Genomic DNA, 14,655 nt, shown 5'->3' on the forward strand with positions numbered 1-14,655 from the left:
TAGAAATACACCGCAGCAACGCTGAGTAAGCACGGGCATCGTCTGAGTCCCATGTGAGCACCACTTCCTCATGGTTGTCCTCATCAAAGGCTTCAGGAAGAGGAAAAGGACGGAGAGGGCGAGGGAGAGCTCCACAGACGATGTACCATAACCGCTTCTGCACAAACCAAGCTTTCATGACAGCACTCCATGTGAGATAATCAGGTCCATGTAACTTATCATCAGTGGAAGTGCACGGAGGAGCCATATGGAGAGGATAAGAAGAGAAGTAGAGAAGAGATGGAACTTAGAGAGGAAACACAGCCAAAACACAAGCACAGACTGCAGAAAATGAGAGTTCACATGCAATATAACCCAAAATCTGATCAATAGAAGACAAAATCTGCTCTGCAGAAAGGCAAAAAATCAGTCAAAAACCGCCAAAAACAGCAAAAACGGCATGAAGTAACAGTCACCCAGCCACGAGAGACGCTGAATCAGCAAAACGCAGGCTGTAAACTGGAGAAAAACAGGTAGAAAACTATCGCCAGCAGCTGCAGATGAAAAATGCAGGCAGCAGAGGGTGCGTAGGCAGCAGACGATGGCAAAACTGCAAAAAACGCAGGCTGAAAACAGCCCCAAAACAGGGCGCCTGGCTGCTACAGCAGTCGCCTGATCAGCAGGGGTACAAAACAGTCCTGAAATCAGCAGTAAAACACAGCAGAAACACAAATCCTGAAAATTGATACCATGTCAGAAGTGGAGCAGCGGTGGAAGCATAAACATGTGCTGAAATAAACTGCTAAAACACGAGACAAAAAGAAAAGAAAGAAAGAACACGATACAGATGAGAACTCAGATGTATGCACGGGAAATGGAATCCATATATTTGAATACGAGACAGTCGCATACAACAGTGAGTCACTGGCTGTGTGGGAACTGGCACTGGCTCCTCTCTCCACAGAGTCTGTAGATGGTGAAGATGATGATACTGACTGAGGAGGAGCACTGAGTATAAATAGGCTGAAAAAGTGGGGAGCAATAATGCTGGTCAGCCAGCATTAATGCTGGCCGATTGGTGCATAAAAATGCCCCAATGGCATAAAATGCCACACCAGAAAAATACCTAAAATACCTAATAAAAATGCCCAGCCCAGATCAAGCTCAGACTCACACATGAGTTGACAAATACTCTGCTAATAGGGACAAGTAAGTAATATCAAACTAGGGAGTTTCCATTGTTTCTAAGGGAACTCATAGACCAAGCTTCCAAGCTGAATAGGACCCACCTGAACCTACAAGGGCATACACTCACTCTAGGGTTTGACCATAGTAGTGACAAAGAGGGATTGGCATCCTGCCTTTGGATTCATGACTTCACGTAAACCCTGCAAGTAGTATACTGTGAATAGAAGAGACCTTAGCAGGACATTGGGAGTGACCTTGACCATCTAGTGGATCAAAAGGATACTCTAAACTGCTGGGCTGCTGTGGTATCAAATTCCACTTGCAATCCAGCTGAAACCCAAGTGCACTCCCAATCAATGCCGGTGTTGGGATCTTTAAGAAAACCACTTGACTTGCACCAGTTGATTTTTGCACCTGCTGCCATGCAATATACCTCCAGTGCCAGTCTCACTCTCTCCAGCATCACCTCATAACCTCAAGGTAGAGGTCCATATCATCAGCATACTTTGAATCCAGCAGCTAGAACTAGTTTGGACTAACTCTGGCAGCTAGGAAAGGAGCTTCAAATCCATGTTGTGAAGCTTAGTTCCATGATTTATTGCTAGGATAGTCATTGCAGCACCTTTTTTTACTAATAAAAGGTGTCAACATGCTCTTAACATAGATTTTTCAACAAATGATTGTTGTCTTCTGCTAATTGTATGCCAAATCAAAGGTACTGGAGTGATTAATGATGAAGACTTCCATTACCTTTACCATGGCAAGACATTGCCTCTAGGCTCTGATGATGTGAAGTAATGGTTGCTGTCCTGCTCCAGAGCTGATGCTTATTCTCACCACTGTTTGTATTGCTAAGGGATCCTGAAAGATAATTCAAAAGCATCTAATGTGCTAATTGTGATTTATCAACAGTAAAGGTGAACATGGTATGTTCACGAAGGCAACAAAGCTAGTAGTACCTCTATTTAAAATGCAAAAACACGTTAATCAAACCAAAAATGTCTAAAGCTGGAGACTAAGATCAGTCAGTATCAAGGGCCATGATGTAAGATAGCTGAATGTTTGCATCTTTGTGCCATGCTTCAGCATGAGTTTGCACTAGGTACTTTTTGTTGTGAGCAAGTCCTTGGCACGTGCTGTACCAGTCATGGTGTTGCCTTCAGGCTGCAAGTAATTTGAACCTGAACCAAATGATACAATGTTTTCTTTAAACTTGTTCAGGCACTTCATACATGCAAATGCCACAACAGCATACAAGAAAATTGTATCAACGTATCCTGGTCGGGTTGCTTTTGTTGCCATCCAGGTATTGTCTCTACTGAACTTTTTCAGACTTTGGCTGCAATAACCTCATTCCACATCATTAACAACAGTCATACTAGATGTAAAGAAATGATCAATTTCTGAACTGAAACAGTGCTTATGTCTTTCTTCCTCAACACAGTTTTAATGTTCTCATGTAAATTATTGACTTCGTTTCCCATCTTGTTTTATCTGAAATCTCAACAAAAAGCTTCAGGTTCACTTGAATGTGGCATTGTGCACAGGACATCCTCTGATATTGATGTAATGTGTGTATAATTAGGGTGCACTCAAGCTATAGCGAATAATGAACTATGTATGATCAAAACAATGGCAATATCAAGTAATGTCAGTTTTTCAGTACAATGAAGAGCAACTTTTTTTTTTTTTTTTTTGGGTTATTGGGGGGATTTGAGGTAGTGACCCCTTGGAGAGAGCATCTTGTTTAGTTTGTTTGTCTGTGATGTTTAGATATCACTGTAGATCCTTCATGCAAATGATTTACCAGCTCAACTCACAATTTCTTAAATCTATTCAATTGATATGGTTGTTGATCCTGTTGGCCCTTCTTGCACTAAAGTTTGGCACTAAATTTAGTTACTGTTTTTGTTTTTACTTGTTTTTCATGTTCGTTCAATTCCTTTGAGATCTAATTATCCCTGTGAACGTTTGCATAATCATAGTCATAGGGAACTATTTAAGGCCAAAAATCTTCTGTTTCTTTTGCCTCTTTCCTTGGAAATAAGCAGAAACTGCTGCAATGTCAAAAGTGGCCTGGGGAATGGTCAAGGGACAGCCAAGGCCATTATGTTGCAACAACCAGTTCCTGTGCAAGGTCAGGTGTTTCACAAAAATGGCCCAGGGAATGGTCAAGGGACAGCCAAGTCCCATTATTTTGAAACAAAACCATTTCCTGTGTAAGGTCATTTTAATCTGAAAGTTTTGGGTTGGCCTATGAAATGAGAAAACTTCAGGCTAAAAAGATAAGATTAGCTTTCTCTTCTATCCGAGGTGCTTGGCTAGCGGTAGATGCTTGGGTTCATGATCGTGACGTTTTTGATTCAAGTCTGCTGAGTGTCTCAATTGATTGGACAGCTACGCTCACATGATTTGTAAATCCAAAATTTTGCCCACTTGAACACTTGGTTGGTCCTTTTCTTGGTAGGGTTACTGAGGAGGGTCCTAGTATGATCAAGCTCCACTGTTAATATGGCATGTGAGGTATTTTATCTAGAATGTTCACTTGGAGAATACCAGCATGGCACTTGCCAATTGTCTCAGCTAATGTCAGCAGGGAGGCAGCCCCCTTGTGGGCATTTGAGTGTGTGCGTCTTATCTCAGACAAAAAGGGCAAGTTACTGCTTCTCTACCTTTCAGTTCTTCTTTTGTTGGGCTTCTCGTTTTCTTTTGGTTCTCTTTGACTTTGCTAGAGGTTTTGTTTGACGCCATTTCCCTGCTGTTTAGGACTTTTTCCTTTTCATAGTCTTGAGCCATTGTAATAGCAAGAATGCCAGCTACTGCCGTTATTGTTTCTACTACCATTTCTATTACTTGTCAAGTTGTTATTTGGAAAGTTATATGGCAAGAAAACAAAGATGCACCTACATTAGCAAAAGGTCAATGGATTTTTTCTTTTTTCCAGTAAAATGTGGCTGATTATATTACTCAAAAAGACTGATTACAACGGAGTGCTCATGCTCGACAGACTAGTTGGAGCTGATGCGAAGTCACAAGTACATCATGTCTGCAAGCCTCTCAAGGCAGTCTGGGGGGATGGGGGCAAGAAGCCATGGAGGGGGGGGAGGTTGTATCGCCATCTGGGGCTGCCTGCTTGCATCATGAAGAACAGGTCCTAGCCTCCCCAGGTGCATAGGAAGTGAAAATGGAGCTCTTGACGAGCTCGAGGCTCGCCTTGCACTTGGTTCCATCGGCCGCGGAGGGAGTGGATGATGGAGGTCCAAAGCTTTGCCAAAGTCGCCTGTACTGAAAGGCTCTCCCTGCCAAAAACCTCTTGGCAGTGCGCCTTCTAGATGTGCCATCCAGTAAGACTCCTTACGATCTCCCATACCTCTGAGCGGTCTACTGTGGGCTCTAGTACCTGGTGGTTGGGTAAAGCCTCCAAGCCAACCACTGCGCAAGACCCAGCCTCAATGATGAAAATCGTGTCCTGCATCTTGGCCTCATACAAAAGGTGACAGACGTGACTGCCTGCGTGCCAGCAGAAAGCTCCCCACGAGATACATCCAAGGCTGGGTGCTAGACGGCGGAGAATGCAGCATACTCCTCTCCTGAGCCGTGGATCTATTGGGTATTACATTTGGTTGTTAGTTACATGCTCTTTGAATGCCTTCAGGCTTATGTTTTACGGGTCTGAGATAGCATGGGATTTATGCTCCGGATGTATCCTATTGGGATTTGGCATATCTGATGCTATGTATTTGATGTATTAGAGCGTTGCTTGCTCTCTTTGCATTTGATTTCATTTCTAGTGGGAGCCTCTTGGTATATTCGGATGTACACAGAGTCTTATTTACAGATGAGCTTGAGCTTGTGGGACAGTTACATACATTTGCTCTCTTGAGAGTTTTATGTCTGTAGTTTGTTTGTAGTGGGCTGATTTGATACGCCTATTGGGGTAGGCACCTATCTCTGTCACAGGTTTGTCAGTTTTGTATGCATCTTGGATGGTTATTTATTGAGCTTCTTGCTCTATCAGTTGTGCTTGTGCTTGGTCTCTTCTCTTACTCCGAGACCCATTACATGCATGACTTCTAGGCCTATGAGATGTCTCTTGCATGATAGGTGATTGGTTTGACAGTTCTTGGTACCTTCTTGCCCTTGGAAACTCACTGTTGGATGTATCTTGCTACCTGGCAGTTGCAGTGACATATGTATCAGTGATTGCTTCATTTTGAGATAGTTTTACATACTGCTGTCATTTAATTACAGCAAGTTAAAATCTGCAGATCTTGAGCACTTCTATGAAGGTAATGCTTACTATTTGATGTTATCTTGGTCATATTTGGTGGACAGGTGCTTCTCTTGGTGAAATCCACCCTTTTAGCCAGTTTTAGCAGTGGTTTTAGTGCATTTTTTGCTAATTACAGCAACCTGTAATTTTAATTTTTTGCTTTGATTTGGGACAGTATGGCCAGTCATCTGAAAGATACAGCTCTCTTTAACATTGCCAAGTTGGATGGTATCAACTATGGGTATTGGAAGTCCCAAATATGGCAGGTTTTGGTGCAGAAGTTGCAGATTAAACCCTTGCGTTTCAAGGGTGTTAAACCTGAAGATATGGACGATGATGTTTGGATGGAAGTTGATGAGCTATGCAAGTCTACCATTATTTTGTCACTCTCAGAAGAGGTCCATCATAATGTTGTTAAAGATAAGAATCAGAGTGCATGGGATTTATGGGAGAAGATTCAAGAGCTCTATGCGCAGTAGAGTCTTGCGTCACAGATGTATTGGCTGAAGCAGTTAATGGATCTTCGCATGAAGGAGAGGACCTCCCTTTTATCTCATTTCAGCCAGTTTCATGCTATCATGAAGAGTCTGTTGTCACAGGGTATTGAGTTTAAAGACAACTTGCACCTGATGTTTCTGTTTGGCACCTTCCCTGAATCGTGGAATGTATTCCGTACTGCCATATGCACGAATAAGCTTGATGGGTTGAAAATCAAAGATGTTGAGAGTGCTTTATTGACTGAGGAAATCAACAGGAGAAACAATGATGCTTCCCGCTCTTCACATGCATTGACCGTTAGAGGTGGCAGACATGGCAGGCATGATAATGATCATAAGGGCAGGGACTCTTAGAAGTCCAGGTCCAAGTCACGTGGTCGTAGTAAGTCCCGTGGATGGAAGTCTGACCTTACCTGTCATTATTGTGAGAAAGTAGAAAATATTAGGCCGTAGTGCCATAAAATGCGCGATGATAAGCGCAAGGAAAAGGGAAAAGAAAAAGTGCAGGAAAAGTGATCTGAGCGCAGTATTGTACGTGCAAAGTCCAGTGTGAAGATATTCGAGGTCGCCATACCTCCATGTGCCAAAAGCCATAAGAAATACGATACCCTCCTCGGCCTCTAGCTCTCCCATAGGTGGTGCTAGAAAGTCCGATGGAAGGCATCCATGATGTTGTGCTCCGCCCAGTATTTGCTACGCGAGGGCGCACAGTCCATGTGCCCAATCAACTCTGTCATAGGCTTTCTCGAAGTCCAGGAGAAGTACAGCCAATCCCTGACTATTGTGCTAGGCCCACTCAGTCGCCTCAAAGAAGGTGAAAGCATTGTCTAGGATGCTCCTATCTTGGACAAAACCTGTCTGTGTGTCATGAATGATGTCTAGAAGCACGGGGTGGACTTACCTACCGAGCATCTTGGCCTCCAATGGGATAGCTCCAATTGGTCTCCCCCTTTGGGGAGGAGACTGACAAGACCTACCGATAGACTCCTTGGCATCCGTCTTGAGATGAAAATCTCTTGAAAGTCCAATAGTAGGGGGTCCTCCACCTCCTAGTAGGTAGTGAAGAAGGCCTTAGAAAGACCGTCCTCTCCTGGGCATTTCTGCCCGTCTTGTGCATGGAAAGCCTCCTCTAATTTCTTCTTTGTGAAGGGGTCTAGGAGGGAGCGTCCCATCTCCTCTGTGACGAGGGATGGGATGTGGTCCCAAACGTGCTACCTACAGTGCTGTCCTCTGGCTGCGACTGTCTCTTGTTGGAAAAGGTATCTGTAGTAGTTAGTGGCAATCTCCATCACCTCATTTGGGCTAGAGCGAATCCTCCCATATTGATCCCGAAGGCTGCGTAACTGCTCCCTTCAGGTGCGGGGCTGATGTACATGGAAAAACTCCATGCACATCGTGTCCCCCTTCCGCGCTCAAAAAGCTACTAAGGTGCGGATGGAAAACTGCGAGCATCTATCCTCAAGGCCAGCGAGGGCTGCCCGTGCGCACACCTTCTATGCGTGGAGAGTGGGATCCCTTGGTGCCTCTTGGAGTAGTCTCTGCGTGGCTGCTAGGTCTCGCCGGAGTGCTCTCTCCTCCTCCCAGCTCTGCTGCGTGGCGTGTAGGGCTGTCTCCTGGCAAATCCTGCTCGACTCGGCTAGGACCTCTGCAACCTCCTCTACGATCCGGTCCCTCCTGTCCCACTCCTTGTCGAGAGCTGCTCAATGTGCCTCTTCACCTCCTCCCTCCTGTGGACTGAGTCAGGGATTTGATAGGATCGTGTGTCAAGGGTTGAAGTTGGGGTATCAAGTGTCAGGAGAACCGGGCAGTGATTAGACAAAGTAGTGCCGGCCAACTGCCCTACCTGGGCTCCGTGAGAGCATCCCCACTGTCCCACATAAAACCTGTCCAGCCGCTCCAACAAAACTCCGCCCAACCGCTTGTATTCCCAAGAGAAGTCCAATGACCTCTCCCTCGTGTGAAAAGCTGGGTCTCTCCAAGCATCACGTGCTCCTACTACGAGGAGGAAGACCTCCCATGCATCTTGCTCCTCCCCAGCCATACCCTGGTAATTCTTGCCTCTGTCCTGTTGGTCCTCTAAGACCTCCAAGTTGTTGAAGTCTCCTCCAACAATCCAGGAGTCCACCTCTCGGAGTCCTTCTGCTATCTCCACCCAGAACCTGCTATGTGCCGTAACCTCAATAAGGGCATAGACATTGAGGACTCTAAGGCACGAGTCCCCAATATCCAATCTGATCCATAGAACCCTCCCTGCCACTATCGTCCCATGGTCACATACACAGGCGGTAAGGCTTGGGCCAATAGAGGTGCATACGCCTCCACTCCTACCGTGGGCACTGATGGCGTATTCCCAGTAAGTGTGTGAAGTACCTGGGAGTACTTTCTCTACCCGTTGGGCTGGGGCGGGGGTGAGCTTGTGCTCCTACAAAAGTAAGATGTCGATCCATCCGGCGAGGGCAGGCTGTAACTCTTGCCGAACAATCAACTTCTTGGAACCCCGTGTCCCATTGTAGTGGAGGCTATTCACATTCCAAGATGCAAGATGTAAATTCATGGGGAAACCTGTGACTGATTGAACAAGCATTTGTTGGGTGTGAAAGTTGCTAATGAGGAAGAAGAGCTATGGGGCGTGCATACATGCTTTGTTGTAGGCCTGGACGGTGAACTCCATTTCCCCATGGTGGCCCTCGGGAGGGACCATGGGGGTGATAGATGCTCGAGGTGGTACCACCAAGGCATCTATCAGCTAGGCTGAGAGGTGTGACTCTCTACATTGGTAGAAACGGGCTGCCTGTGCCAGGGGCCACTCAATCACATCCATTGGTGCTCTCCACTGTGGAGGGGCTGGAAAGATGATGTCAGATGTGGGATCTCGGCACCAGCCCACCATTTAATGTTCATCATGCAACCTGGCCATTGCTGGGAAAGGAGTGCTAGTCCTCCTCCCTTCCATCGGGAGATGTGGTCTACCCCCTGACTCTTCACCTCCTTCTCTATCTGTCATTGTCTAGTCTCTTGTGTGAGAGGTCTGAAGGAAGAAAGCATAGTTTGGTCCATCCGTTTGTGCTAGTAAATGGACCTTGCCGCTCTTTGATTTGCATACCACAAAGATCCCCACCTCCAAAGGAAGTGGAAACTCTCCACACTCCGCAACTCTCAGGTAGGACCACGGACCACTGCAAAAGAACTCCTGTGGAAGCAACCGTGCCTGTCTCGCGAAAGTGTGACAGGCGGCAGGGACAAATGAGTTGGTGGCTGTGTGGGGAGGGGGAGGGGCCCTAGGTTTCTGGTGAATGGAGGATGTCAGCGTATGGGGTTTCTTACCTCCTGTGGAAAGGGGGGGGGGGGGGGGGGAGGGGGTCACTTGTACTTGGTGGGGATTAGGGGGGGCTGATCGGCAGGGGAGATGGTGGGGAAGATGATGATCGAGGGATGGTGGGGTGGTCGGAGGTACGAGGTGGGTGTTTGGGGGGGGGGGGGCCCGGTGGCTATAGAGAGAGGGGGATGTGGGCTAGGGTTGGGGGGGGGGGGGGAGCCGTGGGGAGGGGGGTGTGGGTGTGGGGGTTGTGGGATCTTGGATGAGGTAGCCTGTGACGCCATGGGTGGTGGACGTGGAGGCTTGTGATCTTGCCGGATGGGACGAGCAGGGGGGGGGCTGCGGGGTGCTTTGCCGGGGGGACCGCTTGCCTTTCTGCTCCATGTTGCCGTGGCTGTGTTTGAGGGGCTGACTGTGGCCCCCCTTGCTGTCTCCCTCTTTGTCGTCTCTGGACCCCGTGTAAAATTGTCAGCGTCCACCTGTGGGCCTGTCGACGGAGCCGCCTTGGCTCCGAAGCACATGCAATCTGTTGCCTGATGCCCAAAGTCATGGCAATGCAGGCACTGCCATGGCTACCCAGTCACAATAACATGCTGCTTGAAAGAGTGGCCGTCTGCCTCAATCTCCAGAAACTTTGGTATATTCTTTGTATCTTTCGTTGCCACCTGTACCTTTGGGACTCTTGCGCGGCTATCACTGCATTTGCGAAGGAGGCGGGAAGAACTATGCGGAAGAGCCGTCCAAAGTCTTCTACTAATTGGTGGTACTCTACCGCCAGTCCGGGGAAGAGTAAGGTGACCGGATGTCTAAGGAACCTGTTATGGAGCGTGAATGCCTCCACTATGAAGCCATTGTACCAAGGAACCATGTAAATGACCCCCTTCGTGGAAGCATAGGGTGAGTTATTCACTAGCTCACGGGTTGCGTCTGTAGAGGTGAGTCGAACCATGAAGATCCCTTGACCCATGAGAACTACCTCCACGATCTGTGTTGTGCCAATGCGCAGGGTGGAGTGAAGCCAATCCCGAAGCTAGGCCCTAGATGGGGAGTGTCCTACTAACCAAAGATTGTTGTTTCTTTCAGCTCCAGCTCTGTGGCACGGACGGCTAAGAGCTGTTCGAGTTCCTCAGAGAGGACGATGCGCAAGGTGTTTGACTGGGGGGCACTCGCATAATGCAGCGGCGTCTGTTGATTAGAGGATTCCAATGCGCGTCCCCGTTGAGAACCTAGGAATCACGCTACCGTGCTCATGGAGGGGGGGGGGGGGGGTTGCTACAGAGGGAGGGAGCAATTGGAGCGGAGAAGGGGGCCGATGGCGAGGGAGGAAATGCTTTTTTCTGACGCTGGGGGAGGTGTTGGACACCTTTGATGGCCGGCTCTCAACGGGCGCAATGGGGGTGTTGGGCTTGCCGGACGGGGCCGAGGGTTAGGGCAGAAGAGGCGGGGGGTTAGGGTGGAGGAGGCGAGGAGTCATGGCAGGGGAACTGGCATAGGAAAGCAAGCTGGGCGAATAGGGCAGGGGGGGATCAGGCGGAGAGAGCTGGCGGGGGGGGGGGGTCAAGCAGGCGGGGGTGGGTGAGGCGGAGGCCACGTTGGGGGAGAGTAGGCGGAGGCAGAGGCAGTGCTGGGGGTGGGTGAGGCAGAGGCAGTGCTCCACAGGGGGGGAGTAGGCGGGGCAGTAGGCAGAGCAGAAGGCGAGGGGGAAGACGGAGGAGACAATGCCACAGGAGGAGGGGGTGGGGGAGAGAGGTGGGGAAGAGTCACACGGCAATAGGTGGGGGGGAGAACTGATGCGATGGTGAGGGCGGAGCGCAACGCATGCGACGGCAAGGAGCTCGTGTTTTTTTCTTTCACATGACACTCTAGTTTAATGATAAATACGTATGCTAATGCTCACATCGAAAGGTCAATGGATTTAAAAAGGTTTTCACTATTTGCATCACACTTAAAGGACCCAAAGATATGGTAGATCTAAAAGCGTTCATTGAAGCCACATTTTAACAAGCTAACAAATGTGAAAGCATGTAGAGAATGGCAAATACAAGGATATGGCATAGCCCAAGGAGGGGACAATACTATTACTCCAAGCAAGGAAAAAGTGAGGGAAACCAACCAGAACATGGCATGCTATTTGACATTACTTCGAAAGACTTGTGGCAATTCAACCATATTATTTAAGTTTTGACTGATATGTTTTTAGAAGAGGCAAGAAGCTATAACAAGTGGAACTCAATTCATTAACTTCATATTCTATTGGCAATGTAGAGGCATACTCATCCTCAATGAATATACTTTTCCTTGGATGATACCCATTGGGAGACTTCTAGCGGCTACAATATTCCATGCAGTCGTCACATCAACAAACATATATTAGCATCAACACCACCAAAATATCATGAAGGCGTGCAATCTTTTGTTATCTTTCTGAGAAAGTTTCTTGGCTTGCAATATGGTTCTGGCACAAGCTGTTCTAGCGAAAACTCTTCCTCAAAAATGAAGGAAAATTGTGGTGTAGAATTTGAATATTTTGATGTTACCAATATGTTTGAAGTGCCTCAGAATATTCTAAATGGCATTTGAATCACCAAAATTGGAGATTGGATGAAGGAGAAATGACAGTTATATGAGTAAAGGTTTCCTCTAAAACAGATTGATACATGCACTAAAACAAGTAATGGAACAAATGGATAGAAGTCATATTTGAGTACCATAGTTGATCTTAGAGTGCAAAGAGTCTCCTCCAAGGTGCCATCTAAAGGAAAAACATTTTCATTGGCATAGCTATGTGGAAAGCCATGCTCAAGAAGTGTGGAACGGGCCTCTACTTTTACCATGTCCTTGTTTGTTCCATGAGATCAATGAGGAGCTTCCTTTTTTTTTTGCAATGTGGATCAAAACATTTATTTGCCTTTCCACAAATTTGAGAAGAGTTTGATTTTTTGTATTGTGCAAGTTTCTTATTCTTTCCAAATGGTATAATCCTCTGGCTGAGGCTGTCACCTGTTGGAAAAGGTGTCTGTAGTAGTTAGTGGGAATCTCCATCACCTCATCTGGGCTAGATCGAATCCTCCCATACTCTGGCTGAGGCTGTCACCTGTTGGAAAAGGTGTCTGTAGTAGTTAGTGGGAATCTCCATCACCTCATCTGGGCTAGATCGAATCCTCCCATACTGATCCCGAAGGCTGCGTAACTGCTCCCTTCAGGTGCGGGGCTGATGCACCTGGAAAAACTCCCTGCACATCGTGTCCCTCTTCCGCGCTGAAAAGGCTACTGAGGTGCGAAAGGAAAACTGCGAGTGCCTGTCCTCAAGGCTGGCGAGGGCTGCCCGTGCGCGCACCTTCTATGCGTGGGGAGTGGGATCCCCTGGTGCCTCTTGGAGTAGTCTCTGCGTGGCTGCTAGGTCTCGTCGGAGTTCTGTCTTCTCCTCCCAGCTCTGTTGCCTAGCCTATAGGGCTGCCTCTTGGCAGATCCTGCTCGACTTGGCTAGGACCTTTGCAACCTCCTTTGCGATCCGGTCCCTCTTGTCCCACTCCCTTTCTAGAGCTGCTCAATCTGCCTTTTCACCTCCTCCCTCATGTAGACCAAGTCAGGGATCTGACAGGATCGTGTGTCAAGGGCTGAAGTTGGGGCATCAAGTGTTAGGAGAACTGGGCTGTGGTCAGACAAAGTGGTGCCGGCCAATTGCCCTACCTGGCCTCCGTGAGAGCATCCCCACTCTCCCACATAAAACTTGTCCAACCGCTCCAACAAAACTCCGCCCAGCCACTTGTATCCCTAAGAGGAGTCCAATGACCTCTCCCTCCTGTGAAAAGCTGGGTCTCTCCAAGCATCACGTGCTCCTACTGCGAGGAGGAAGATCTCCCATGCCTCGTGCTCCTCTCCAGCCATACCTTGGTAATTCTTGCCTTTTCCCTGCTAGTCCTCTAAGGCCTCCAAGTTGTTGAAGTCTCCTCCAACAATCCAAGAGTCCACCTCTGGGAGTCCTGCTATCTCCACCAAGAACCTGTTGTGTGCCCTAACCTCAGTAAGGGCATAGACATTGAGGACTCTAAGGTATGAGTCCCCAATATCCAATCTGATCCATAGAACCCTCCTTGCCGCAATCGTCCCATGGTCACGTACACAGGCGGTAAGGCTTGGGCCAATAGAGGTGCATATGCCTCCACTTCTACCATGGGCACCAATGGCGTACTCCCAGTGTGTGAACTATCTGGGAGTACTTTCTCTACTCGATGGGCTTGGGCGGGGGTGAGCTTGTGCTCCTACAAAAGTAAGATGTTGATCCGTTCGGCAAGGGCAGGCTGCAACACTTGCCGAACAATCAACTTCTTGGAACCACGTGTCCCACTGTAGTGGAGGTTATTCACATTCCAGGATGCAAGATGTAAACTCATAGGGAAACCTGTGATTGATTGAACAGGTATTTGTTCGGAGTGGAAGTTGCTAATGAGAAAGAAGAGCTATGGGGCATGCAGATATGCCTTGCTGCAGGCCTGGACGGTGAACTCCATTCCCCCATGGTGGCCCTCGGGTGGATCATGGGGGTGGTAGATGCTTGAGGTGGTACCACCAGGGCATCTATTAGCCAGGCTGAGAGGGGCCACTCAATCACATCCATTGGTGCTCGTTGTAAAGAAAATACCCTAACACAGAAGCATAAACAAAAACCGTACAACAAAGCACAGATTGATAAAAGAACACAGTCAAGGTTAGGGTTAGGGTAACTCAGAGACAATGAACACAGTTAATAAATGAAATGGTATGACTACTAATAATATGATGCTCATGCAACAAACACACTATGCAGTGAATGAATACTGAACCTCGAACTCCTGTATCTGAAGGATCAAGGCAGGGGTAATGAGCAAGAGAGTGTGTCGTACTCCGAATGACGGATCCCGAATCGCAGCAGGGCAGCCTCCGGATGTCGAACACCAGCAAATGCAGCAGTGAGAAGTTGGATCTGATGCAGACAACAGTGAGGAGAGAGAAAAACTATAAACGCAGGCAGGACAGCCTGCAAGAGAGAAAGAGACTAAAAACGCAGGCAGCAGGTGAGAGAAAAACTGCAGTGACTGCAGCAGGAGAGAGAAAACTGTTAGGGCGGCAGCTGGGGCCTGCAAACGCAGCAGTTTGCTGACGTGGCAGGCTGTATGACAGCAGTGCAGATGATCAGCAGTCAGTCGCCAGGCAGAAACAGCAGCAATCAGCGTGTGGAGGGCTGGAAAGAGGCGCCGGACTGTAGGGAACAGTGATGGACAGCAAGGGCTGAGATGTCCTCCGTGAACGGGGTGTGGGCAGCAAGCTGATAACACTTGAAACCTGCAAAAACGAGATTCAGGGAAGAGTGGAGGGCTGGCTGCCAATTTATAGAAAATTAGGGTTCTAGATCCTCTCCCACT

General features: G+C 48.0%; 1 protein-coding gene across 5 annotated transcripts in view; it reads left to right on the top strand.

The window, feature by feature from the left end:
* The window catches only part of LOC148022826 (uncharacterized), a 118,979-nt gene that overhangs the window by 53,654 nt on the left and 50,670 nt on the right, over positions 1-14,655 (top strand). For all 5 annotated transcript variants that reach the window (XM_087695757.1, XM_087695756.1, XM_087695752.1 and 2 more), the window contains exon 11: positions 2,389-2,473. In XM_087695757.1, the coding sequence (XP_087551883.1) occupies positions 2,389-2,473 (85 nt within the window). The remainder of the gene's footprint in view (positions 1-2,388; positions 2,474-14,655) is intronic.

The sequence above is a fragment of the Lygodium microphyllum genome, chromosome 16 (genome assembly GCF_053477565.2).
Source record: "Lygodium microphyllum isolate KBCC chromosome 16, Lygodium_microphyllum_v1.1.10, whole genome shotgun sequence".
Lineage (NCBI taxonomy): Eukaryota > Viridiplantae > Streptophyta > Polypodiopsida > Schizaeales > Lygodiaceae > Lygodium > Lygodium microphyllum.